The following is a 27,640-nucleotide window of genomic DNA, read 5'->3' as shown; positions in this document are numbered from 1 at the left end:
GTGGGAAGAAATAGCAGACCAATGATTGATTCGCTGAACCAACAACAATTGTATTGATGAACTGATTCAAATCATTAGGTTTCTCCCTTTCTTTAATGACAATTGGAAAAAAGGACATTAAATGAAAAAGCTTAAATTTCATAAAAATATTTAAATTATGTATTATGGAAAATCGGTATCTCTTTTTTCAGATACTATGAAACTTTTAATTATTGGATATCAATAAATGACATCAAATTTAATTATTCATAGCTATTATTTATTATCATAATTTATCCGATGAAATTGGTGCTTACTTAATACTGATATTACTCTTCTCACTTTCGTCGTCTGAGGAAAGGTCATGATCCGATGCTGAGCACCAAGAATCCTCGCTTCTAGCCGACTGTGTCGACGTATTGGACCTAGTTGCCTCTAAGGAGGGATGATGTTGTCTGTGCGTTTGGCCGACAGTTTCCATTTTAGTCGGTCCTACGTCATCCCATGATCTACACCTTGAACGTGGTTCATCTATAATGAAATGACACATGTTAGTCTCAAATTATTCTAACTTAAGCGCCATAATGAAAATTATTAATAATTAAATTATCATTAATAAGAACATCCAGATTCATCCCTTTTATTACGACCTTATTCATATAATGAATCAACAAAAGGCAATAATTACATTGAATACCGTCTCTTTTTGTCTGGTTTGTTTGTACCAAAAATTTAATTATTATCATTATAGAATTTTCTTTAGTTAGTTTCCGCACCCACAGCTAGATGGCGAAGAGCATTAACCGATTCCCACAAGTTCTCAATTATTCCAAAGTCTTTACAAATACGAATCTTCCAAATTATTCCCGTGTATCGAACAAAGTTCAGGAAATAATATTATCAAAGAATTTTCCTTAAAAGATAGATAGTTCCAACTAAAAGTGGGGCGTTATTCTCTGCGTACTTTACTCTCTCCTATTTATTAGACACCATTAGTTGTGTAGGCATTGTTTCTAGTTTAATGGGTATGATGCCTTCATAATTAAGCCGAAGTTGATCCCAATATTCAAACAGTTCTACTACTACGCTCTATTATGTTCTACTACGTACTACTACTATGCTCAAAAGACTTTTATCCTAAAATGGCACATTGTGTTTTCAGACTCCAATACCGGGATCTTTCAGGTTTGGCGCGATTTTCATATATTTTAAGTACGTAAAAAATTCTGCGAAAATTCAATAAAATACAAGTATGTAATTTAAGAAATGTTGGAAAAACCTTTTATTTGTAATTATTTTGCAATATAGAATAGCCATAGAAGACATCGATGTGTTATTCCAACTTGAATATTACATTTTCAAGAAGAAAGTAGCTTTACAGTTAGCGAAGCGAAAAAGAGATGGTATTACAAATCTAGTGTTTAAAGCAACATAAGTTTCGTAAGAACGTTCGCTAAACAACAACCTTCTCGAGATCAAGACAACTCATTTCCATACGCCTCTTAATACTAACTACATTTTTGTGAAACGTGTGACGACAGCTTCTATTTATACAATATGTGTCAATCGTTCTGGATTTGATCACTCCTCTTCGAAAGTGGATAGAACCTTCATTATCGATTACATATAGCACCTATTATCTTCATTTCCCCATTTTTTAATTTACTTATGTATATCAATGAACGGGAATGTAGAGATTGTGAGTTTTTATACAAATTACTATTTTTATAAATGTTTAGAAATTTACATAAATATTTCTTGCAGACCATAATGTTCTTTTTTCTTTTTAATCAATTTATTAAACTTGAATTGTTGGCAATATTTCTCTTTATCCTAATAGCTTTCCAAATATTTGCGATTTACTAATGGAAGAACACCAAACGTTTTGCACTCGTATCATATGAAAATGCTCTAAACATGTTAGAAACAGTATAAACGAAGATAAGGGTAGTTCGCTTGAGTCATTTCTTTAAAGTCATAATATTGGTTTAGTTATTTCATGTATAGTTGATCTTTGGTTGCCATGTACTGTGAGTTTGCTAAAAGAGGTATTATTGTTCGAACACGAAGCAGCTAAGAGATATAGATAACCTTTATTACCCTCAAGGTCACGGTTTCACTCACTATTTAGTTGCGTTGTGCATTTTTGTTAAACGAGGTAAATATTTCTCCTAATACAAGAAATAAATAATAATATTGTAATTAGAGTATATAAACTTCGACAGATAACAGATAATAATATGTAAACGATCAACTTTTCAGTATATAAACAGAACACGAATTAAAGTTATTTGCTCTTATGGTAATAGTAGGATACATACTAGAGCAAATTACTTGAAATTTTAGAAGCAACTGCCACGAAAAATTTGAAGGTTAATAATTTAGACTACGGATATTTGGTCAAATTCATATTTTTATGAAAATAATTAAAAAGATGAAACCTAAATAAAGATTTTGTTTCGTTTATTAAATAGTATAATAAGTACTGTATTTTACATATTTTTGCGTATTGCGTAAATCTTAGAAATAATAGCACAAAACATAATAAGAAGTTATCTTGTTAATGCTTTTCTTATGAAGAACACTTTCACTTGCAATGTCAAAATGTATATATACATATGTAGCGATGTGCTCGATTATTTAATTCTAACGTCATTTATGAGCTTTGCGTGGACCGCGTTTGTCCGGTCAGCAATCATTCGAATTAAACACTTGACTCGTTCCCACGTTTTAGAGACAAGCATAGACAATGGCCGATGTTTACCTTTCCTCGTATAAAGTCAGTCAGGCAAGGCTTTATAATCCTACTCTCTCGCACACTTCATCTCAAGTATTTTCTCTATGATATTTTTATTCGTACAAATCATTTTATAAATATTAAGCTCATTATTCTAAATTCGTAACTTATTAAGTAGTGCATGTGCACATAATGAATAACAGTAAATATATTTTGATTATCGATAGATGGTATGTAAAAGAAAATATTTTAAAAATATTTTTATTTCTAAGAAACTTAAGACAACTTCGTTCACGGGTTTTGCGTGTTTTTTTTTTTTTAAATATCAAATACTTGAGAAAAACAAACGTAATAGAAATTTAAATTAAATTCGATTAAAACCACCCAAACATGCGAAAATATTTAAGCTTCGTTTATAAATGTGGGAAAGAGCATATTAAACGCAAAACGACTTGCGTTAACCATATAGTCACCCTGATGTTAACACCAAAGTAACTTGAGCACAGCACGCACACCGGAAGACCCAATAAAACCAACAACGCGTGGAACCTACCACTTCCGTACAAGGGACAGTCTTAGAATCATACACGGTACACTCTAATTGTCAAGGAAAAGATCTAAGTTCAAGTTCAAAAGATGTCAATATCTTACAATAGATTTATATATTTTATCTTATAACATCTCCCTGTGGAAAAAATTATTTTAGTAAGTAAAAGAAGGTTCTGTATATCTGAAAGATCCCTTCTATTAAAATTCCTTATTGAATTAATACTGTAGTTACTATTCAGTGAATAATATAAATGAATACCACATAATATTGCAAATAATACTACCGAGCTCTTATAAATTCCTCCCTAATGTCAAACGACGCGTCATGCATGCATGAAGAGACTGTTTATCATTCCCTAAAGAGCTGTACGACCAATGCACCAGTGACTACTGATATTCACTTAATGTTTCACCTATTAACCTCACTAGATTTCGACGCACACTTAGTACGTAATCATGTTCATTTGATAAACAGTAATAACGACGATTATGTTCACTACATAACAATATGTCAATAAATTCGCTACGAGTATTAAATTTAAGTAATTATATAGTGTAGGTAGTATAGTTATTTTTACATTTAAAGTTATCTCTACATTTAAAAAATATTCAGATGGATCATAAAAGATTAATAAAAATATAAAAAAATATATGCTTTGTATTAAATTCTACTTAAGTATAAGATCGATAGGAAGAAGGTTATGTAGGTTATGTAGCACTTTCGATTAAATTTGTTACAGTTGCAGCGTCAATATATACTATATTTTTATCGATATTCCCATAACCTTGGATCTTGTATCTTAATAGATCAGTCACTGGATATTCATGAAGGATGTTCATTACATAATTCAACATACATAACCTGTCCGCGCGTGTGCATCTGTTCGTCAAACATTTCAAACTTTCAATCCAGTATGAATATTGCAATAGATTAAGCTCGATTTCTAAGGAGAGATCGTTCTTCGCTAATAAGACCGAGCGATTCAAGGAAAAATGCGCAGTGTCATGTTCAAGGCTACCCCGTACGATCGTAATCGTTTTACCGACAGTTTACACTTGTTTTCTATATCATCTATGATCATAACCTATTATGACAATGGGAATATGTATAAATTTTCTAGTTATTCGACAAGGTTGTCCTTCGAATAAAGTTGTCGTGATGGTCACAAATTATGTTTCACCTTGTTATTTTCCTCATTTCTTCACGATCATCTCTTCAGTGCACTCTTACACACTTGAGTTAATATTATTAGTAATATTGTAGAAGTCACAAGTTATAAATTACTAGCACTAATAAATTTTCTTGTATAACAGTAACAATAAAACAAATGAAATTTTACAAATTACAAATCCTCACATTACCCCACTCTATGCAACATTATAAAAATATAGAAAGAAGTCTATAACTTACAATCTGCAACTTGTCAGTGTATTAGTATCATTAGTTAATAAATTGTTGTCACGTATACTGAATACTAAAACCAAATATAATGATATCTATTAATATCTAATATTCATTTTGGATCGTATAGACCTGAGAACAAAACCCTTAAACAATGGGTTTAACATTTATTGTATGATTTTTATGAAAAAGTTGTGTCTAGCGCGTAACATGATGTTATTAAACATGATGATGCATACGAATCACGTTTACCAACGAATGATGCGATCTCCGAAGGTATATCAACGGTGTAATTGTTAAAGCATACGACGCAGCATTGCATCACATTTCTGTAAATGGTAAAGACAGAGATAGGTAAAATGATCTTGTGTTATATGTCGCTTGTAACGGGTGCACGAGTTTAATCATCTTTTTCTGCTCTAATAACACATTTATCAGATTAAATCTTACTTACTATTCATGCGTATAGTTTAATTATTATAATTTATTTATAGCATTGACATTTACAGGGACTAAAGTAGAGCTAACTGGAATTATTTTATTTCTATCCGCTTTTAATTCTGCAATTATAGAAGTTTCTAGGAATAATCAAGGAATAATATAATTAATAGGTTAATATTTTATTCCAAAATTATATATTCTAAAAGCACGAAATAAAAAGAAGAAAAATGAAACCAAATTCTTTTCTTCCGGAAATACTAACCTTTCCAAGAATAATTAAGGAATAATATCATTAATAGGTTAATATTTTATTCCAAAATTATATATTCTAAAAGCACGAAATAAAAAGAAGAAAAATGAAACGAAATTCTTTTCTTCCGGAAATCCTAACCTTTCCAAGAATAATTAAGGAATAATATCATTAATAGGTTAATATTTTATTCTAAAATTATATATTCTAAAAGCACGAAATAAAAAGAAGAAAAATGAAACCAAATTCTTTTCTTCCGGAAATCCTAACCTTAATCTTAGTCCTAATTCCAACCTTAAATCCTTCTCCTTAATGTAATTAGAGATACGCTGACCCTTGGAATAACGAGATGGTGACTTATCTCGGTCGCCGTGTATGCAGCTGCGTTGTTGTCTCGGTTTTTACAAAAAATGATTCAGAAGAAAGAGAAACAGCCTAAATACATACAGACAACGTCGCTCCAGGTCGTGCAACGAAAGAAGGTTAAATGTTCAAGGATAAAAACATCATAGACAAAAAGGACGCGATCTTTACGCCATATCCTTTCTTCTCGCGAACAGGAAACCGCCACGAACGACACATAACGCATTCAGAATGCTTGCTCGACACGTCAGTTTGACCTCGAGAGACTGACATATGTACAGGCTCTTGCTTTTACGACCCGAGTATCTCGTATGAATTGGAAAACACAAAAACAAATGAGTATATTAAACCGAAATTTCAGTAAATCTAATATAAATATAAATGCGAAAACATATAAATTTCGATCACCGATACAACATGAAAAATTCATTCGAAGATTTCACGAACAAAAATTTACTAAAACTTGAACCTGCGATTTTTCACGACTTTCTGACGGGTCTCCTTGAACGAGTGCATTATTCTCTTGAGATTAAAACGTTTCAGTGATAATTTCGGTTTGCACACCCTCACAGTTTAGATAAGATCAGTACAAAATTGTACGGGTTCTCCGTTGGTATCATAAAGTACACGCGCGCATGCGCATACACATGTATCACACTAACTCTTAAAAATGTTGGTTCACTTCTATAATCACGATTTATGAAAGCACGATTGAAAACAAGGTTAAAAATAGTTAAATATAGTTTAGTGTTTCTTATCTTTATTAGGTTCATTATATAGAAGTTTCTTCTATTGTATTTAATACTCCATATAAAAAATTCTCTGATTTAAATAGAAAGACAAAGACGTGGCAATAATCTTTTTTTTTTGCTCAAAATTTTATGTACTAGAATGAGATATGCATAATTGAGAATTTAATTATTTGAAATTTTAATTTATAAATATTGTCTTAAGTTCTCCTTCAAATATCAAATAAGTGATTCTAAACTTTTGACTGATAAGTATATATGCGTGTACTTTGTCGTAAGATTTATCAACCATCAGTGAGGCGAGAGAAACAATGCATTGATGCTCTTTGAACAGGCTGTTCGAAGAATGAAAAACGACAACTGCTAGATCCGAGGCTTAAAGGATAAATCATGGATCGCTACCATTGGTAGACTCGATCATTACTGTCTTCGGAGATAAACACGACCGGTCGGGACACCCCTTGCGTTTACTCGTGCGCAGGAAGTCGATTATCGCGCCACCATGCATCGTATGCAACGATCAAGAAAATTATGTTCAATAATAAGAGGAACAACCGGCAATTTAGCGACTCTTTAAAACATAGTTGATCGTTTCCACGTCGCTAGATATTGGTACTAGTTCATACCCTATTATTGCACGATAGTTAAGTACAATTAAGAACCATTTTATTACTTTTTCATTGTGCTATGATCAATAAAGCTTCGAATGCTAGATATGCTCTGTGTCGATAATTGTGATTTTCGTGGGATCTTATATCCGATGCTTACTTTGATAGATCTCAGAAAATTATCAACAGAAACTAATCGATAAAAAGAGGGTCTGCGTGATTTAACAATTTCGTATTTAAAAGTTTTATGTAAATGTCAATTAAACGGAAACATCTATGCAACTTAAAAAATTATGCATTGGAATTTCAATTTTTATCAATGAGTCTAAAGTTCTGAAAGAAGAAAGAAAAAGGAGAAACATCACAAATGCTAATAACCGGCATTAATGATCCCAAGATCACACAATATAACATCATCAACAGAAATAATTATAAAAGAGTCTTTACCATTTTCATGATAAGCAAACGGAAACGGCTGCCAACAATGTTACTTCGCTCTTCGTGAAGAACTGCGCAGCCAAAGAATGACTCGTTTTCTCGATTCACCGAACACTCGACTTATTTTTTCAAGCGCTGGTGTCGCAACGCGGACTTTCACGAAACGAAAATGTTTGAAAACGTATCATCGTCCACCCACGCGGCCTGGCCACGCACGAGTGAACACACAGAGTACAAACGTATTTATCTAGCGCGTGCATGCACACCAGCTACGAGAGCACGTGTTCTTTTACAGGAGAAAGAAAAATATTCCTCGATTTTCTTACACTTTAAACTTAAACGAATTCGAAATGATGCTCGCGACATGAAGAAAACGAGCGGAGTTTCTTCTCTAAGTCGGTACTTGCAAGCCGTGGCAGAGATATAAAGTAATCCTTTAAAAGCTTCGGAGTCTCTGTTACGGAGAAAGAATCTCTTTAAGGTCGATAATTTCACACGAACGAACTTGACTACTTCGCGGAATAAGGAAACGATTTTTAGAACAATAGAAGAGTAAATTATAATACACAACAAACTTGGTATTTTAAAAAAATGAACAACAATTTGAGTATAAATTCTATCCCAAAACAAGAAGGAAAATTCGTATAAACTTATACAAAAACTTATAAATTTATGTAAACTGTTAAATGTGTTCCTGTTGAGATGTTATATGGCGATTAGTATATTTTAATTCTTTTTCTCTCACTACGTAATATTTATTTTGATATATAATAATTTAAGTTCAACATTTTTACCTAAGCTTCTACCTTTACCTTTTGTCTAAGCTTTACCTAAGCTAAAACATTCTGTGTATCCGAGGACGAGCTATTGGTTTGCTCCACAAGATTTATCTATCAGTCAAAGCTGACGAGTTCTATTTTCTGAAATTGACAAAATAAATATAACTCTGTCCAACTTAGTATAACACAATGAACAGTTTCTCCGTTGTTCTTTTTCCTATCGGACCTGTTCACCCGTGCCCTTTTCATGTTTAAATATATGGACATATACGAACGTCCAATTGTCCACACAATTCCACGTCGTTGGAGCGCGAACTTTACAGAACGTTAACAAGTGGATTGGCCCTGGGGGCACGGGTATTTTCTTGCAAATAGTATTCCTTTGTTTTTATCCTATTCAACATTGGAAAAATTGATAATATTTATTTATATATTTATTCCTGGGATAAGTATAATATTTAATATATATTATTAATGTTTAATAATGTACTGCAAACTAATTTAATTGAAAAAATTAATTCATGAATTGATATACATAGAAATATAAATTTAGCGATTATTTGACGGTATCAGAGATTTTACCGAATTTTTCTGTTCGCATTAGAGATTTCATCTAACATTCACCTAGCAAAAACAAAGATAATAATCCAGAGTTCTCATAACACATAAAAGTCAACAAAACAATAATCCTTAATTACCCTCCGAATCCTCACGCGGAGTCAATTCAGCACGCGATTCAATGCAACCAATTCGACATTCAATCATAGTGCATGCTTCCCACACACCCACACAACCAGAAAAGCATCCCGTTTGCGGCCTAGCTAATCTACTAACCAGCCTCACTTCGACAAAATGGGGCTTCGAAATCGATGCTAGATCTTGCTCTCAGAACTCGTACTCTCGAAATGTTGTATTAAACATACCCTTCTTATTCAACATTAAAGACCACCAACGTTACTAAAGCGTTATCACATAACCACGTTACCAAAAAAAACAAATTACTAAGATAACAAATTTACACCAATATAAATATATTTATTACACAACGTCGCAATCTAAAAAAGCGCAAATTCCAAATTACTTTGAAGAAACACTTGAATATAATTTGACAATTTAGAACAATCGACTCCAGCAGGAAATTGAACGTCAGTTATTTTACTTTTCGAACACGGATGTAAACACAGGAAAGATTTGATCATAGAAAGAAACGCGACCGTCAGGCCGGAGCTTACGATCGACACTATTTCCTCGCGAGTCGCGCGTCGTTCGTTCCTCCGTCGCGAACGGCCCACGCGTACGCTCTCGCGGAACGGAGACAGAGGGACGAGCGAGCTTGTCTCGCGCGATGCACGCGATAGCGCGAGCGCATGCGTTTCACGCGTCTCGTCTGCGCGTCAACCGGCCCCAGCGTAACGTCACGGTCTATTCCTTCGATCGTTTCGACGACGGGGTGGAAATGAATCTTTAACGTCACACAAGCATGGGGGGAGGGGAGAGATGTCGGACATTACTCCAATCGCGATCGGTTCAACGCTTTATATCATCGAATTACTGAAAGGTTGGGTAAGGAGCAAAATTTTGTTTTTTGATAATTTGATAATTTCCTGGAAAATCAATTTGATAATTTTTATTTTTGGTCAGTTAACCTTATTGCTACAATATGTGAATAATGCAGCTTGCATGTTCTTAATCATTTGTGATCAGATCGAGTGAATTTAAATAGTTTTGTAAAAATATAGTGAAATCTGTTAGTTGATCGGTATTGTTGGATGTAGTTCTTTCTTGTAAGCAACTTCTCTTTTTTCATTTTCTTTTGTAAATAATTATTAAAACAGGTTAATTTCTTCTATTTATTCTTCAAATACGATAATACAATAATCAACCAAATTATATAATATGTAGGAATTAATAATGTATAGTGAACCCTGTTGTACAAATGAAATATGACTTGGATAAAATCACTCACGAAGTACTAGTACGTTATCTAGTATGTCTATTCACTGTGTCATATATATATAAAAAGCAGATGTACAAGCGGATATGCAAAAGGAAGCTACGCATATACGAATAAGGTTAGTCATACGATGATATCGCGATCCAGTGATTTGCATATGTTGAACTGCACCTATTTGATCAAACATACAAATTTTTTTACAGATACTCAGAATTTACAAAACGATACCGATGAAATAAAAAAAGTAGAATGAATAATTGAAACGTCGCGTTACTGTGTGGTCCGATCGATTTGTTGCCGATGATTCATAATATCATTGCGCGATCGCGGACTACCCGCGAATCACTCTTCAATCACTGTGGTCTAGTAGAAAAATTTTGATCGATTCTAAGGGAATCTACTTTATCGACCAACAGATTGTACCTTCTTGAAGTACATTTTATGTAACCAATATGAGCTAGTTTCAATATAGATCGTATTATATTTTACAAGTAACTTATAGAAAAGGTAGACCATAAATCTCATGAACGATTTACAATACTGGTCACGCAAGCAATTAGCCACGAACAGCGTGGGTCACCTATAGTCGATTCGTTGCAGGAGGCGTGGGTCACTTAAGCGATTGATTACAGTTACGTGGTTAACTTAATAGATTTCTCACGCTATCGTAAGTCATTTCACCAATTTTCCGTCAAAAAAATTATTAGTAAACAGAAACAAAATTTCGTATCAGGAAGAGTATGTCACCATAGTGATCTTTCGCATGATATTATGAGTCAGAGTAGGTCATGGTCGTGGTATAATAATGCTAAATCAATAATAAAATGCTAAAATTTCTTAAATCGTCCAAATCGGTCCTAAAACGGGACCATTACATGAAATGTATAACACGCATCGACTAGCTTGACCTGATTTTTCAGATGTTACGAAATCATGGTTATCGATATCCTGTCTGTCGTTTATCTTCGTCTGTGTGGGATGTATATCCGTAGAGATTCGTACGAGTGTGAATAATTCACACACTTACTTGTTACTTGTTAGTGGAACAGTAGGGTGAGAGACTATGCATTTTATCACTTACGCTCCTAATCTATTTTCTTAATTCTTTGCATTGATATGAGGCGATTATGAAACGCGTAAGATTGCGACGCATACAAGAGGAGACGATTGGACACATGAAAGTGCTTCGATACAACATACAAGGGACTTTTGTTCAAACACGTTTTACCTTACATTAAAATGGTTTCAGCAATAACGGATCATTGTAGTTCTTCAATTAAGTTTTTTCCAATTTACATTTGTACGGTTTAATAGGTTTAAGAATATACAAAATGAATCGCGAACGTTTATGTCGCTATTTGAGTCACGTCGAATTTCTAGAACGGCCACGGAGACAGTGGCGCTATTTCGAACGTTATTACGCACTACGGATTCACGCGCATGGTAGTATCAGCGGAGAAGTATTTTTCATGCTGCCTGGCTGCTTTCAAACATTGCTTCTTAACCTCCCATTTACTTGCTCTATTCGGATGGTTCTTTTCATCGGCAAAGGCAAGGACAGAGGAAATACGCAGCAGGTGCATCGGCTCTTGCTTAGTCCTCGATAAACAAGGACTTTTGAACAAACAGAAATATCCCACGCAGGTGTGACGATAAAAATGACCTAGCGACTATTTGCTATTTTTTAAAATTAACTTCTTTGTCGTAGAATATATATTTTTATCATAATTTCTCATTAAGTATTAAGATTTATTTGGACCGACGATAGATCAAGCACTTACTGGCGACTCGTTGAGCATTTATTGTTAAGACAAGTAGTGTCCAAAAGTAGTGGACAAATTTGTGACCCAAATATTCAAACATTATTGTACGTTGACAAAGTTCAGTCTTCATCCAACAATCGTACTGTACGAGCATCATATTCGCAGAACGTGATAAGTGTATCAAAACATATACCATTGCGTGACGAAGAAAGTGAATGAGACACATGAAGACCAACTGATTAGGGCACTAACAAACGATGCAATGAAAAGATCGAATGTTTAGTCTGAGACTCTATATATATATGACTATAGTATGATACGTACTATGTTTATGAATTATTAAGGTTCATTTGTTGTATCATATAATGTATACGTATAATCGATGACAAAATCATCTAATATTAGGCATTCAACATATCTTATGTTAAATTATGTATCGAATAAAAAAGAGAACATAATTCGAAATTTATTTTTAACAATGATGATGTGATTTGAAAGCAAACCAAAACATACAGTAAACAATTATATTCTGAACATTAAATATGAAATAATCAAACAACTGACTACTTTTGTGATTGTACGTACATACAATAACTCCTTTATACGTACGTACAAGTATGCACTATATTTTCCCGTACACAAATTATCATTTCTCCCCAATTCATGCTGTAATACACTCATAAGCAAAATGCGTAACAGCATCCATTCTAAACGCACTCTAATTGTATATGCACATATACATATGCATGTGAACATATCGAACACATGTGCTCGGGATGTCGCGAGCACCGGCTGCCTCGGCTGCATGATGCATCGGCATGCCTCGAAACCTGCAAGACAATTCAAGCCAGTCGAACCAGTTAAGCATGCTCGTTGTATCGAACACCCACGTAAATGCACTTCGCCTACGAGGCGAGGTATATTGTTTCCTTTCTTCGAAAATAGAAGCTGGGTACTTATATACGCATCCCCTCGACTCTGCGTGTTCCCTTCAATGCATCTCGTCGCCGTCTGCTTCGCTTGGTTTTAAATAAGAACGGGCACATCGAACGGGTAAGGCATAGCATGCAGGTGCAACGCGGCAATGCACAACAAACTGCAGGTACACGACCGTTCTCATACATAGACGCGTACATAAACGCGTGCAGACGGTAGCTGCAATATCCGAGAGATGCATCCCACACACCGCGTTTGAACTTTCTCGTTTGCAGGGATGTTGAGTAATATCGCGAATTTAATTCATATCTTGCCAAGAATCTCAGGTGTATTGATTTCAATATTTTTTGATACTATTCGGAAGTTATAATAGATTATTTGAGAATTTGAAGGTTAGGATTAATTATGTTTATTGTCGACCATTTTGACAACCTTCATGTTACGTTTGAACTTTCTCATTTGAAGATATACTGAATAGTATTGCGAATTTTATTTATATCATGCCAAGAATCTCGCGTGGATTAATTTAAATAATTTTGCTTTTCTTTGGAAGTTTGAATAATTAATACAAATGTAATACTCGGAAGTTTGAAGGTTAAGTTACTTGTTTAACATCATTTATATCCTTTCTTTTATATTCTTATTCTTCATTTATATTCTCATATTCTTTCAAAGTTCGAAACGAAGTTGATACAAATAGGTTGTTTAGAGAAGGTTTAGAGAAGATTAGGTCAATTGTTTGACGTTATTGAACATTCTAACAACCTACACGCCATGTTTGAACTTTCTCGTTCGTGAGCACATTGAGTAATATTGCGAATCTAATTCATATATGTGGTAAGAGATCTCACATAGATCGGCTTAGATGTTTTTCTTACTAATATCATTCAGCATGTCGTACAAAATTTGAAGGTTAAATTAATTGTTGCTGTTGATTCTTCTAACAAGATAGTGACGTTTATTTTTTAAATCAATAAATTACTGAATGGCTCGTGACGAAAACGCATGATAATTAATCGCGAGGGCAATTCAATTATATACAGGATATACAATAACGTCCTTGTCTTCCGGAAGAGTCTTGTAAAATCTAATGCGTCACATATGTCTATACAACGTCAAATTATGTTATACTTGTACGACCGATTAACTACTACGCGTGTCGTTTATCGCTGTATCCTAGCGTGCTGATTAACTGTTCCATATTTCTATTGCGAAACGGTTGTCATTCAGTTCCTAACCTATTTCGTGTCTTCCTTGCTGAGAACCTACATTTCTATGAATGAAGAGCATCAATCAATTAGTTTACATATCTAAAAATTATATTATTAAAAACGATCTTTATTGAGGATAAACCTAACCTATATCTTTCTTTTTATCTAAAAATCAATATTTTTGTAAACGCATAATAACAAATGAACTAATTCACTTGTCTAAAAATTATTTAATTATAGGAAACAATTATTATTGAAAATAAGCTAAATATGCTATTCAAAATTTCCATACTTCCATTGTTATATATTTGTCTTCCAGTTCTTAATATCTTCATCCCTTTTACCTATAAACCAATGTTTTTGTTAACTGATTCACCTGTCTAACAATTATTTTAGCGCAAGAAACAATTGTCATTGCGAATATACCTAAATATATCAATCAGCGAGGAGCTAGAAGAAAAAAGCGACGTTTTGCGTTTTATAGTGTGCGGGCATTAATTTTAGGACGCGTCAATTAGTTAAAAGCAACTAGTGGAGTGTGGGCAATATAAGTCTGGCAACAGCGCGCCACTTGAATGCTCATTGTAAGCACGTAGCTCGTGTGTGTCCGGAGCCGTGTGAGCGGCACACGGAGAGGCTAGCTTTTTACAGTGACACACGTGCTCCCCACTAACTTTATTTCTGACGACAGAGTCCACGATTCGAGGAGTCATCGGCACCAGAATACTTCCTTTTTCGCTAGCGGGGAGCCGAATTTACTGCGACTACGCACCCCGTTATCCCTGTCCTCTTACCCGGTTCACATTTAAACACGCATAACTGAGATTAGGCGGCAACTGTTTCTCCCCAGCGATGCAACCAAACCAGTTCGTTATATAGCTGCGGCTATGATTTTCAATGGGATACGAAGTAGTATGTATTCGCGCAGAGATTCTTCCACAGGATATTACGTAATAGCACAACGACCTCGACCGTTATAAACAATCGTTCGGAAAGCGATCACTGAGTTTTCTTCTTTACCTATTGGGAGTAGTTAACCTTGAATTTGAATGTTTGATTAGCAATAAAGGGATGTTAAGATAACCTAACTTTCTTTGCAAAATTTGTTTCTTTATCATTTTTTGTTATGACTCTATGATAATAGAAGATGAGAAAAGGAAAGGAAGAGTGTTGCTTAGAATCATCATTTAGCAGGTCTATAATTTGGAGATTGAGTCACAGGAAGCATAGGTGGGCTAAGATTTTCATGAAATTCTGATTTGGTACACATTCTTCTGATGACGAGAATAGAAGAGCTATCAGAATTATAGAGGCTTATATGTAGCATCATACAAACTATTATATAATATATATACCTATTATAAATATATAACTATTCATTTGTTTATTAAATGAATAAAGTTAAATGATATTGTAAAAAGATGCGTGTATTTAAAATTTATATGAAGGTTAAAGTAGATAAACATTATATATCGGGAGGTATTGAACTCCATGTTGATCTACATATATCTATGGCAGAAAGGAAAAGTAAAGTGAAACAGGTTTTTAGGAAAAGCGAAGTGACTCGCGTACAGCGAAACGACATAGGTTATATCGAATTACGTGTATTGCCGTGCGCTATTATCACTACGAATTGCCTTTTGCGGTTGTAGTCATGCAATGCTTGTCACGGTCAGTGTCCCATTTTTTTCTTCTATTCTGTATATTTTTTCCTTCCTCTGTCCTCCCTTCGTAACAGCAAACATATACGCATAATAGCTGGGTTCTATACAAATTTTCTGCTACCTACTCTATAACTACGTTAGATGATATACGACGCTACCACAAAATATTTTCGATTATTTGAAAACTAAAATGATGACGATAAGACAAACAGTCTATATAGATATTAATCAAACATGCGAAAGTCGAGGCTCTGCTTACGTAATAAATTTCATTTTGGACCGGGGAAAACAGCGATTTAACGTTTACTGGGAGCAACAAACACAAGACGCACGAAGAAAACCACGTGGTCACATGGGAGAAGATTGACGAGGCGCGCGCATACGGGATGATCTCCTGGTACATAGAACCCAAACAAGATGTTTTTTGCTCGTTCATTTATGAATATTCAATCAAAGGTTGTTGGACGTACGATTACCGGTGTCGCTTTCGAAAGGTACAAATTAGTATCTATTTGTTCCCTTTCACTATCTCAACCGGTTCATCTATGTACGTGCACAATAATAAAAGCGAACGGAACACAACGGTACATTTTTAATAACCGGCGAAATACCGCCGACCGGTATGACATTTCAATCTGCACTTTTATAAGAGAAAGCACGCCCACGCGCGAATAACAGGTCCTATGATCTAGTGGACATTCGATACCAGCTCGGCCGCCGGTTTATAAGGCCATACATCACTCGGCATAAATTACCATATTAACTAACCGCGTAGAGTTGTCCTAAATGGGTTGCTCAAGCGTCCCAATCTCGAATTGAGACGAATTAGAATTTTAAATCGATATCTCACAGGTGTCGCGCGTGCACCAATACGGGGGAGCTGCCGGATTGTACCGTACGAGGCGTGCCGATTGCGACAAATGCACCTCGATCCCGTGGTAAAAACATACGGTTTACTTTTTGATACCATGTTCATGACACATGTGGCTATTTCATACATCTACGTATTCACATTGTTGTTTTATGACATAATGATCTACGTGCGACCGACGATTACATACATATATATACATATATATATACAACGTAGAAGAAATAAAATTACGAAATTTATTTTTCGTCAGTAAGGACGTTTATGTAATTATTGAAAATTTATAAATTGCATATAATAAACAAAAATAATATATAAAATGATTAATATGAAACGCTTGTTATGATAATACAAATTTCTGTTTATATTACATTCGTTTAGTTATGTTTTAATAAAGATCTATGATGCTGTTAAAGATTTGTTGAACCGAACCGAATATAAGTACGGAGATCAATGGCGAAATCGGATATAAATAGATATAAATTTTCTAATTTGTAGAATGATATCGAGTACCAGCAAGTTATTTATAGCACATTATTAATTTTACGATCACTTTTACCGGTACGCTACCAGGAAAGACCAGCGATTGAAAATCCCAGCATGATTCACGAACGGATTCGCGTTACTCACGAGTATTAACGAGGATTTGATAATGATAGGCGTCGTGAACCGATATGCGGGAGGATCCGGCCAGAAGGCGAGAAAGAGACATATGGACGATGCACCAAGAACGCGGAACGGGCACTGTCCTGAAGCTGACGCTGCACGATACGGGGCGTTTCATCGTTTCCACGCAACCGTGCCGATGCCAATTACCGGAACAATGATCGACCGTGTCGCAATAGAATCGGTCGTACGGAGTCAATTTCATATTTCAAACAATGTTCCACTGAGTTGAACACCATTTTCAAAAATGATTATTAATACCAAAATCATCATCAACTATAACCTTCCATTAAAAGAATTCACTCTATTCTACATCTAGACTTATGAATGCATTTCAAAACTATACAACAGGTAGGTAAGAAACTTCGTATTTTAGCAAGACAACAGTTCAAGAATTCCAATAATGTCAAAGGGGTGAACGTTCTGTTTCTGGTTGAACGCTGTCATCGTGCATGCGACACGATAAAACCGCACCACGCGAGATAGGAAGCATTTGACAAGCCACTCACGAAACTTACACTTGATCAGGATGACACCGTTATGCAGTTCCTCCATCTCGCGGAGGCGAGCGATCCACGTCGCGTTTCGTTCTCCAGGTTAAAAGCCACTGTTCGTTATTCGAATACCGAGCGTGGTTAGGCGTTCGTTTCGGTTTCGGCCAACGTGCTCGCCGATCGGAGCCGAAGAGACCAACATACGCGCACGCTCTTGGCGTTCAATGGACAGAGTTAAGAAACGACACTTTTTAAGCACAGGGAACACAATTCCGTAAAAATCACGGGGCACACGTGGTCACGCGGCCGGCCGCAGGCATAATTAATATCACAGCGTGTACCGATAAGAATGCGTTGTGTCCGACAAAGAAACGCCACCAAAGCGAGTAAACATGGCCGCGCGCGCGCGCTTCTCTAGCTCTCCGTGGCCCGCAGACCCGTCACGCACTGAGGGAGGTTGCATGGAAACGAAGGGCACGAAGGAGAAGAGAGACGGAGAAAGAGCGAGATAGAGTGATCGAGGCTGCGGCTGGTCGACTGAAAAAGAGATTTGCCGAGAGAGGGAGTAGAACAGAGGGTGCTGTAACTTGTGAACGAGAGAGAAAGTTAAAAACGGGCTTATGTGTGCAAACGAAATGGGAAAGACAGAGAGTCTTGTGGATGGACGAGGATGAAAAATATTGGATAGAGAAGTAGAATAAAAGAGTGGGCCATTCTATACGTTCTCAACGGAAGTAGGGAGAAAAAAGAGAAACGAAGGTACGATCGACATAGAGTAAGAGAAACAGAGATAGTCATAGTGTTTGGAGAATTTGCCAAAGCTACCGCTACGCGGCGCCACCTCAAATGTCGGAATTTCGATCACGAGAATTTATGCTGCTGGACAATCGGGGAAAAACACGATTTTCTGGTCTAGGGTATCATTAAACAGAGAAAACGTGTAGCAGCTGGCCTTTGAGAGCTTTTGTTGCTGGAAAAATATGCTCGGTCCTATGCACTCAAAAACGAAAAGGCACTTTGATGAAAAATTCTTGGAAAAACTTTACCGTGTGAAAGAAGTGAAACGCGTCGTATTTTAAGAGAAAAAATTTTTATTTGCACTAGAAAATATTCGTCTGAAAGCTGTTATTATCAAATTGCTTATTTTTAAAGCACCGAACTTCTAATGCTATAATACATTAGTGTACCTTAGTAGTATTAGTGTACATTAGTGTATATTTATGCATACTAACATTATCGGATTTATTGATTTCTATATATTTTCATAAAACTAAACGCGTCAATTTAATGTTAAAAAGTTCGTTCAACTTATGCATGCAACTAGAAATTTTAGTTATGTAAGAAGCATTATATTATATTTTTGAAACGATGTATGTAGTTTTAGTTTATAACTGAAAATTAATTTTACATAAGACTACCCATTAATGAGTAAATAAATGAGAAACAGCAAGGCAAATTGAATGGAGATATAAATTATTTGTAACTCGAAGATCAATGCAAGCAAGATGTTGACGTCGACACACAAGCAGTTCTTATGTAAGTGAAATATGATGCATTTCGGAAATCCAGGGGTTTATTGCATACACAAAATATGTTTATATATGCACAAATACGCCAAAAAGTAAAACAACTCTTTTTCCTTTACAGGAAAAGAGAATACATATTCTCGAAAAAAATCAAATAAACTGAAAAACCGTATTGCACTACGGAACGACTGCAGGAAGTCATCTGATAAGAATATGAGTTTCTGGCGAGGTGAGAATATGCTACATGATGTTGTCAAGGGGTAAGTAAGACTAGTATTTATGAAAATTTCCTTGACAAGATTATCCAATAATATATATCAGATAAATGCAAACTATTTTAATTTCTAGTTAAAATTAATCTTTTTCGACAAAAATAAATAGAAGTTTCTTATTTTATTCGAATGCCGTTGAGAAAATTTGTATTATTCACAAAAAAAAAAACCCTATGAGAACACAAGAACAGTCAGATACATCTTGTTGACAAAAGTGCATCTCTGCCAAGGATCGAAGATAGGATCGATATCGCTGGCTAAGAATGGTTTGTCGTCGATAACACAGTGAATCACGAGAGCAAAGCACACAGTTGGCCGAGCAAGAGGAAAAAGAGCTGTTGTGCAGCTCTAATGGGAGATGGCGACGCGGTTTGTTTTCCTTCCTTGGTTGGTGTACACTCAAAGAGCAGCCGGTTATGTGCCTTGTCCACGGACAAACTCGCGCATATTCTATCTCAGAATCGCATACCCCACCAAAATCTATGTTTGCAGTTTCCACCACGGCGGTAGTGGCATGTGCTCCACGTACACTCCCCTCTTGCTTATTAGTGAAGACTGAAACCAGGTCTAGATTTTAGTACGCATCAGAATCTCCGACTATGAGAAGTTTTCACACGTCCAATCGTATTTTCTGTAGATTTGTATCGAACGGTCATCATGACGGAGGTTTCTCAGCACGCGAAATTTCGATGTGAGTTCTGGGTTCTATAATAAACACATTTGTGTCCGGTGTCATTCAATAAAAACCACGTGTATACTCGATTCTTTCTTTCGTATTTGGTTATGACGTCTTTTATCTATGACGATACGAATTGTGCCTTGGACGCGAAACGAATGACACACTGCTTTATCAAGAGGTTCCTGTCTTTATATTTTTATTCGTCCCGTGTATACGTCAGCCACGATGATTCGTTTTGCTATGTGAATGTATCGCAAGTGCGACGCGCAATCGAATTTCTTTTGCGTCATCATCACTATGACGCTCCTTTTACATTGCTTCAAAACAACTTCCTACCTTTCTTAATGCTTCAAATCTTAATATTCAAATTACATACCGTTCAATTTATTACCACTTTCACTGTTATCTATTGTCTTTTGTTTTGTTTTTGGTCAGATTTACAATATATATCGCGTATCGTGGCGTTGCTTCATGACGTATTGACTGCGCCTACCAAAGATTTACGCGCGTTGCAACTGCGCGCGCAGCCAATTTTCTCATTTGCCCAACACCATCCTTCCCTATAACTCTCCATCTTCGTTTCGATTCTACATCTTTTTTCATTTCTAAGTAACTACTATGACAATGCGATTATCCCATAAACATAACATGATTTCACTGTCCATATAACTAAATTGTTCGTCTCGTTTTTATAATCACCCAATGGACTTATCTCGATGCACTCGAGCGATTCGAAGAAATGGAATGCGCAGTCGTGCGCGCCTGTCCACGTGTTCCCGCACTATTAAATTGCACACGTTCGAATTGTTATTCCTCCCATTATCTTGTTCTTCTACCATACCGTTTCTTATTTTTCCTTCCACCATGTCAACCGGTCTGCGTCTGTCCCATTCTTCGAGACACAACATTCCTCCGCCGATATAATAAGCGTCTAATAGGAATCATTACCACGACCACAGTGATAATAATCGCGAGTCATGCAGGTAGTCACAGCGATTTTTCCCTCCCGTTTTGCGGATGTCCACAGGGACCGAGAACCTCACCTGCCGGTTTATTCAGCTTCGAAAGGAAAATGGAAAGCTCTTTACCGGACGCAAATATTCAGCCCAAGCTGGATGGGAGTAAGTATAATACGGACCATATACCCTAACTCATTCTCTGGTATCTTTTTTTTCTGTGCTCAAGAACTTTGCTAAGAAAATTTCGAATGTTTCTTTTATTATTAAAATTTCGTAGTCTACTGTTTTCTTTATTTTCTTAAAGAAAATTTGGAATATTTTTTTTTATTAAAATTGCCAGACTGGATTAAAATAACGTTTACTATTTTTTTTTAAGAAAATTTGAAATATTTGTGTTTTATAGAAGTTGTTGTCAAAAATTAAACAAAATTCACTGTAAAACATTTAAGTTAGAAAAATATCAATTAAATTCACTGTAAATTCTTAATCAACCTCTTATTATCAACGAAAAATATTTTGTTAATATTTTATAAAATCACAAAATTATATATTTTACGCTAGTGTAAATATAATATCATACTTGCTTAGGGGAAATGGAATTTCTAATTGCTTTCAAATCACAATACAACGAATATATCACACTGATTATCACTTTTTTCATTGATAAATATTAGAAAATCTTACTAAGAACTCGACGTACTAAAAAGAAGCGCGAGGTTGACAGAACACCGGCGGAATTAAAGGAACGTTGAAACGCGTCTTCTGCGCGCACATATAAAAATACCGACAAAAAGAGTCTTGTTTGCATCATTTATCAACCGCGACATTCCCGCGCCAGTCGACCTCGAGTGTAAAGATATGGGACGAATAATTTTTCACGAGTCGAAACGTAATCGCAGTTGTCATATTTTACTATTCATCGCATTTTTATCTATTTTCTTCATTCTTTACCAAAATTTAAATGAAGACACTGAGACAATTACATTTTGAGGGAAGTAATTGAAACTGGTGAAATCGAAAAAGAGTGGCTTTGCCAGAAACAAATCGTATGTACTAAAATAGCACGGAATACAGAAATATCAAGACACGAATCACTATTATTAACGACTATGACGAAAATTGGAGGAAAAATGTTAGCCGAATTTAATCGGTGTATTATAAATTGTCTGAGGGATTTGTTCAATGATTAGCTTTCATTTAATGTTAGGTAATATTGTGAAAAAATCTATGAAAATATTTTGATATAGCATCTTCAAAAATAATTTTTGATATATTTTTGAACAAAGTAAATAAATAAAATTTTTATCTCGATTAATTGTTATGTCGTATCATATACATATATGTATAATTAATATTAGACGTACAGATTTACTCTGTTTTAGAAAATATATCTTGCTTTATTATGTTTTTTAATAAGTTAAATTATCAGTGAAATAAATATGTGTAACCAAAAAAATCAAAATGTAACATATAAGAATTTTAAAATGACAACTTGCTGAAATACATTATTATTACCTAATAGGCTTAACCGACTTGTTTGATACAACTATTTACCTACAGCACTAAAATATATTAGATATATCACATTATAATTAAAGAAAGCATTATACTAACACTGTAAACGCAACGTGTGACAATAACGAAAACGGAAATTGACAGCAATACATGCACTCCATCCCATGTACCATCTTGGCTACTATATTACGCGTTCTTCTTGAACCGTTTCGTTATCAGTCAAAACGTGTACGCTTATTGATAAAAGCAAAACAATAGGCCGATTTTATTCCGTATTGTGAATAGTATCCTCACTGTTCGTTTCTCGGAATGCGAATCGCGAAAATATATAACACAAAAAGCTGAGACTGAACGCGTTTCATTGTCGTCCATTATCTAAAATCATCTCTTACTATATTTATCTTTTTTTACTTTCGTCAATTCTTTAGGTATATTTTGCAACAGATGAGAGAAGAATTTCCTACTATAATGGCTAACGTACATTACAAAGTGCTGAAGAAGAAATGGTCGAACCTGCTGCAGCAGTACAAAGTGAGACAAGACAGACACGCCTTTTATTGCCCTAACGATTAACCACGATCGCTCGTTGATCCCCGTGCATGAGTTAGTTTGCTTTACTCTCGTTTGTGTTCATTTCAGCGTGAAGCATAATAAACCCGTTTTCCTTACCGCGAGATAAGCGCCACGACGCGGAGAAACCACCAATCACGATGATACCGCGTTAAACCGTCGACAATTCGTAAATTCGACACGATACTTTTCTCGCTTCTATTTTATTCAGTATCATCGTCGTTTGCTTTGAATTGATGTCTTTGTCCTTGACACTAGATATCACATGCAACTGTTTCTTTAAATATGAGACGACGATTTTCACTCATAACGTGTGAAAATGAGAAGAACAAGTATTGCGTAATAGTGTTATAAGTATGTAAAACAGATTATAAAATTGGTTATATAAGCATGTTTCTAAAACTTGTGCAGAATTGTCGATTCGAGGTTTTTAAGAATAATGTCTTAGCATAGTAGTTACTCTCTAATTCTATCTCCAAATCTTCTCTCAGATTTCATGTTCTAAATTCTAAATTGTGCTTTCTATAAAATTTACTTCAATACCTTAGTTCTAAACTGATATTTTTTAGATGTCACTCGAATCAGTAACCCCAAGAATGCAGCTGATCTTAAACAGCCTCTAACCTAACTCCAGCAAACACCAGTGTTTTGCATATCATCTAAAGAAAGTCTTTGTTAGCTAAAAATAATATTTTCACTTTGTATAACTTATCGAAAGATTCCTTACGATCTAGAAACAAGAAAAAACACATGAAGATCACTAAATACGAATTGTGGTACGATTATCCGTTTAGTCCTCGATTTTTGTTAAATATTGTGTATCAGCAATTTGTTAAAGGAACTGAAGAATCCGGTTCACGGAGACAGAAACAATGTGGATGACGTTTCATGGCCCTTTTACAATGCGATCGACGAGGTTCTTGGATACGATCGGGGATCTACGCCGATCGGCGATGAGTACATCGATCCCCACGAATTCCTTTGCGTCTCCGTGACACCGGAAGAGCCCACCTCGTCCGTGGACGCACTTCCTGCGCAATCTAATCCGGAAATCGATCGTCGAATCAACGATTCGTTTCCGGAACGGAGGTTAAGGGCACTTAGTGCCAACTGCACGATTGAGGTCCAGAAAGTACGACCTTCTGGTGTTAACAGGTATAGTAGTCATTGTGAAAAGTAGTTTCTTTTAGCAGGTGTTAAATTGTAACTTTAAAGTAGATATGTGGTTGGACATAATTGGATATTAATTGATAAGGTAAATAATATTTATAAACAAAAGTCGTCACGTAACTTTAGTGAGATATATGGTAACTAAAATTATCAAGGTCACTTATTAAAATATGATGAGCATGTATATCTAACGAATCGAGTCGTGCAGAACAGATAAATAAGATAAGTATTCACATATGAAGCATGTAAGAGTCTATTGTTAGAGACACTGTTTTACAATTTTACAATATAGTATTTCATAATAATTTCATAGTACTGCATTCTTACTACTGATTATGATTTAGAAGCATATTTGATCAGTTTTCAAGGCAAATCGAGTTTTAAAAAAAGATGTCTGTACTGCTTTGAGTACGAATGAGATAGGGATAATTGATATGAAATATTCAAGATCTAAACTGGTAAAGATAATTACGGCCAGCTACGTACATTATCTTAATTAATTATTACTAGGTAATTTCAATCGGTTTTCAGACAGATGAACAAAAATTTCGCAAAGAGGAAACGAACCACGCGGAACGTCGCGGTCGCGATACCACGGCTACCACATGCCACAGAACTAACGATCGAGAAAGTGACGTCAGAGACGGACTGCATCAAGGATTTATCCAGACTACGTGGAAGGGACGCCGCGTCGAGTCAAGAAGACAAAGAGAGGTTAGAGCGTAACGAGGATGAGGGGATGCCGAGAAAGTCGCGAAAAAGCCGTATGGCAGCACCGTATTGTGATGATCGCGATTCACGGACCGATCGCCGTATAGAGCAGATCTTTGAATATATCAAACGACGAGACGAAGAGAATAGATCTATCATGGTACGAGTGATGCACGCGGTGGAAAGCATCGCTAACAAACTGTGACACTGCTGTGGATATAGAAGGGGAGGGGATGAAACCGTATCTGACTACTTTCTAGAAATTATGCAATCGGTTGATTAATGATGCGATAAGATTATATGAACGACGCTTTTATACCACTCTTTGCGTATTCCTTTTATTGAAGATAATGTAGATGTATTAAATATGTATGAATGAAAATATGAAAATGTTTTTTACTTGTTTCATACATGTTTAATTAAATGCAAGAGAGGTTAGGTGTGTAAATTATTGGATTTTTGAGAATAAACATGGAGCAGTAATGAAAGAGATTTTCTTTCAGAAATATTACAGGGCTATTACTGATGGGCGTAAAGTTCAATCGCATAGTAAATTAGACTTAAGTTTATATACAAATTTCAATTTTAAGGCGGAATTCGAGTTTGTTAATAAACGATATTTTCAAAGATAATTTATCTTGAACTGAGTTCGTTCGGTTTCTTTAAAATTAATAAACCATGTACAGATTTGAAAATTACGAATTAAAAAAACAGATTGCACAGTTTTATAAAACAATTCTAATATAAGTAAATCGATTCTAAATTAATAAATAAAATTATTTCATCACACACGTAAAGAATATTGTAACTGTAAAATATATGAGTTACTTTTATCGTAACCACAATTCAATTCACTATATTGAAACGGAAAAGAAAAAAGGAAAATTGGCAAACCAAGAAAAAAAGGACGATATCGATAGAGTGAATTCGAGAGAAGCACGGATGTACCAAGGGTTAGAGATCGATTACGATATGAATATTACACGCTGTCGAAACGAATACCTATAAAGTATCGGGGATAACAGCGGCGAGCCTCGTCTGGCGCCTTTCTCTTCGTTCTTAACGCGTTTCGCCTTCTTTCGATGGCTTTTCGCATACCTTCCTTCCCGCCAAAAGGTTTCGTATCCCTTTCAGTAACACAACTGCTATTGCTATTGCAGAACGGATAGATTGTTGCACTTAAGGAAGCTTGTTTCTTTAACCAATAATCTCATATATTTTGCCGCAAGGGTGTTCGAGCATAACCGAGGTAAAATGTCTCCCATTCACAATGAAACCTCGAATCTGATGTATCATCTCATTTTAATTATCCTAATTCCATTCCATTTATTATAAACTTCAATTCATGATTTTATTTGATACTAAATGAAAGAAGATAAAAAGTTAAATCTATTTTTTAATTGCCATACTATGCCTTCTTTAAATTAAATTAATGAATGATCTTTTACCCAGTTATATCACTCTTTTTAAAATAACCTGTATATTGACAAAAAGAAAATCGATCGTTCGAAAACGAAATCTCAAGTGAAATAACTTTAGTGTTGTTATTTTATGTTTTAGAGGTAGGATCGCGTTAGTTATTATTATGTTATCTAGATAATAAATCCATACTTCTCGGAGCAGAAAAACCTTTATTGCACACACTTAGAAGGGTCACAAACGAATGAATGAAAAAAAGGCAAGAGAGGTCCTAAAACTATCGATCAGGTCTATCGACCGTGTCTAGGAATAACTTCTAGTTACTCCTTTTGTAACTAGCCGTCAGCATATAGATGGCGAGCGAGAACTCACGTTGTTATTTTCAACATTTAGTTTTAGAAATAATTCTAATTTTTATTTAGTTTTATTTCTACAGATGTACTACTCATTCTGAAACATTCTGTATATATAGACAAAAGGAAGTCGATAATCAATTGCTCCAAAGAAAATTATTCGAATTACAGTCCTCCGACCAAAACGAACAGCGTACCTTTACTATTCTGGAGTTCGTCGTCTTCACCTTGAAATTCCGAGAAATCTCGTAACATCCGCTGGTCATTACAAAGCTGGTATTGTTTCAAACGGGACAAGTGTCGTCGAGGTTCTGTCTAGAGATTAGGGTAGGCCTGAGCCGTTCGAGAAACGCCACGGGATCCCGGAAACCATATGGTCGAGTGCCTTGGGAGACTGCTCTTTTCTGAACATCTGCCCCGTATGCACACGATTCTTTGTTTACAATCTCTGTCGGCTATCGATGGAACCTTCTGTCGTATAATATACGACTCACTACCATGATTTTACGCTGATTTTAGTAGGTAACAAAAAGGTTTGTAGACACTTAAAAATAACGTGGAAAAATTTTGGGAATGTTGTAAAATGAAATGCATGATAGGAATAGCGTAAGT

General features: G+C 35.3%; 2 protein-coding genes and 1 long non-coding RNA gene across 12 annotated transcripts in view; 2 read left to right on the top strand and 1 right to left on the bottom strand.

Annotated features, from left to right (window-relative positions):
* The window catches only part of LOC100650685 (rho guanine nucleotide exchange factor 10), a 47,465-nt gene that overhangs the window by 6,650 nt on the left and 13,175 nt on the right, over nt 1–27,640 (bottom strand). For 2 of the 8 annotated variants that reach the window (XM_012309990.3, XM_003396327.4), the window contains exon 6: nt 297–510. In XM_012309990.3, the coding sequence (XP_012165380.1) occupies nt 297–510 (214 nt within the window). Of the gene's footprint in view, nt 1–296; nt 511–7,525; nt 7,714–9,129; nt 9,522–17,324; nt 17,556–17,878; nt 18,276–27,640 lie in introns of those variants that run through there. The other 6 variants (XM_012309993.3, XM_020863623.2, XM_012309991.3 and 3 more) reach the window with 6 other exon arrangements.
* Nucleotides 9,522–12,558, top strand: LOC110119391. Its single transcript, XR_002307823.2, has 3 exons — nt 9,522–9,858; nt 10,198–10,367; nt 10,453–12,558. It is a non-coding gene; the product is annotated as an uncharacterized LOC110119391 (long non-coding RNA).
* On the top strand, nt 19,881–25,899 carry LOC100651128. Of its 3 annotated transcripts, XM_003396331.4 has the most exons (5): nt 19,893–20,343; nt 21,359–21,452; nt 23,234–23,336; nt 24,214–24,530; nt 25,077–25,899. In XM_003396331.4, exons 1-5 carry the CDS (start codon nt 20,310–20,312, stop codon nt 25,459–25,461), a joined length of 933 nt encoding a protein of 310 aa, XP_003396379.2. In that variant the 5' UTR covers nt 19,893–20,309; the 3' UTR covers nt 25,462–25,899. The 3 variants fall into 3 exon arrangements, with proteins under 3 accessions (XP_048263485.1, XP_048263484.1, XP_003396379.2); XM_048407527.1 differs by lacking the exon at nt 21,359–21,452 and having other exon boundaries at nt 19,889–20,343; XM_048407528.1 differs by lacking the exon at nt 23,234–23,336 and having other exon boundaries at nt 19,881–21,452.

The sequence above is a fragment of the Bombus terrestris genome, chromosome 7, assembly GCF_910591885.1.
Source record: "Bombus terrestris chromosome 7, iyBomTerr1.2, whole genome shotgun sequence".
NCBI classification, from domain to species: Eukaryota; Metazoa; Arthropoda; class Insecta; order Hymenoptera; family Apidae; genus Bombus; species Bombus terrestris.
This window is presented reverse-complemented; position numbering and strand designations above follow the sequence as displayed.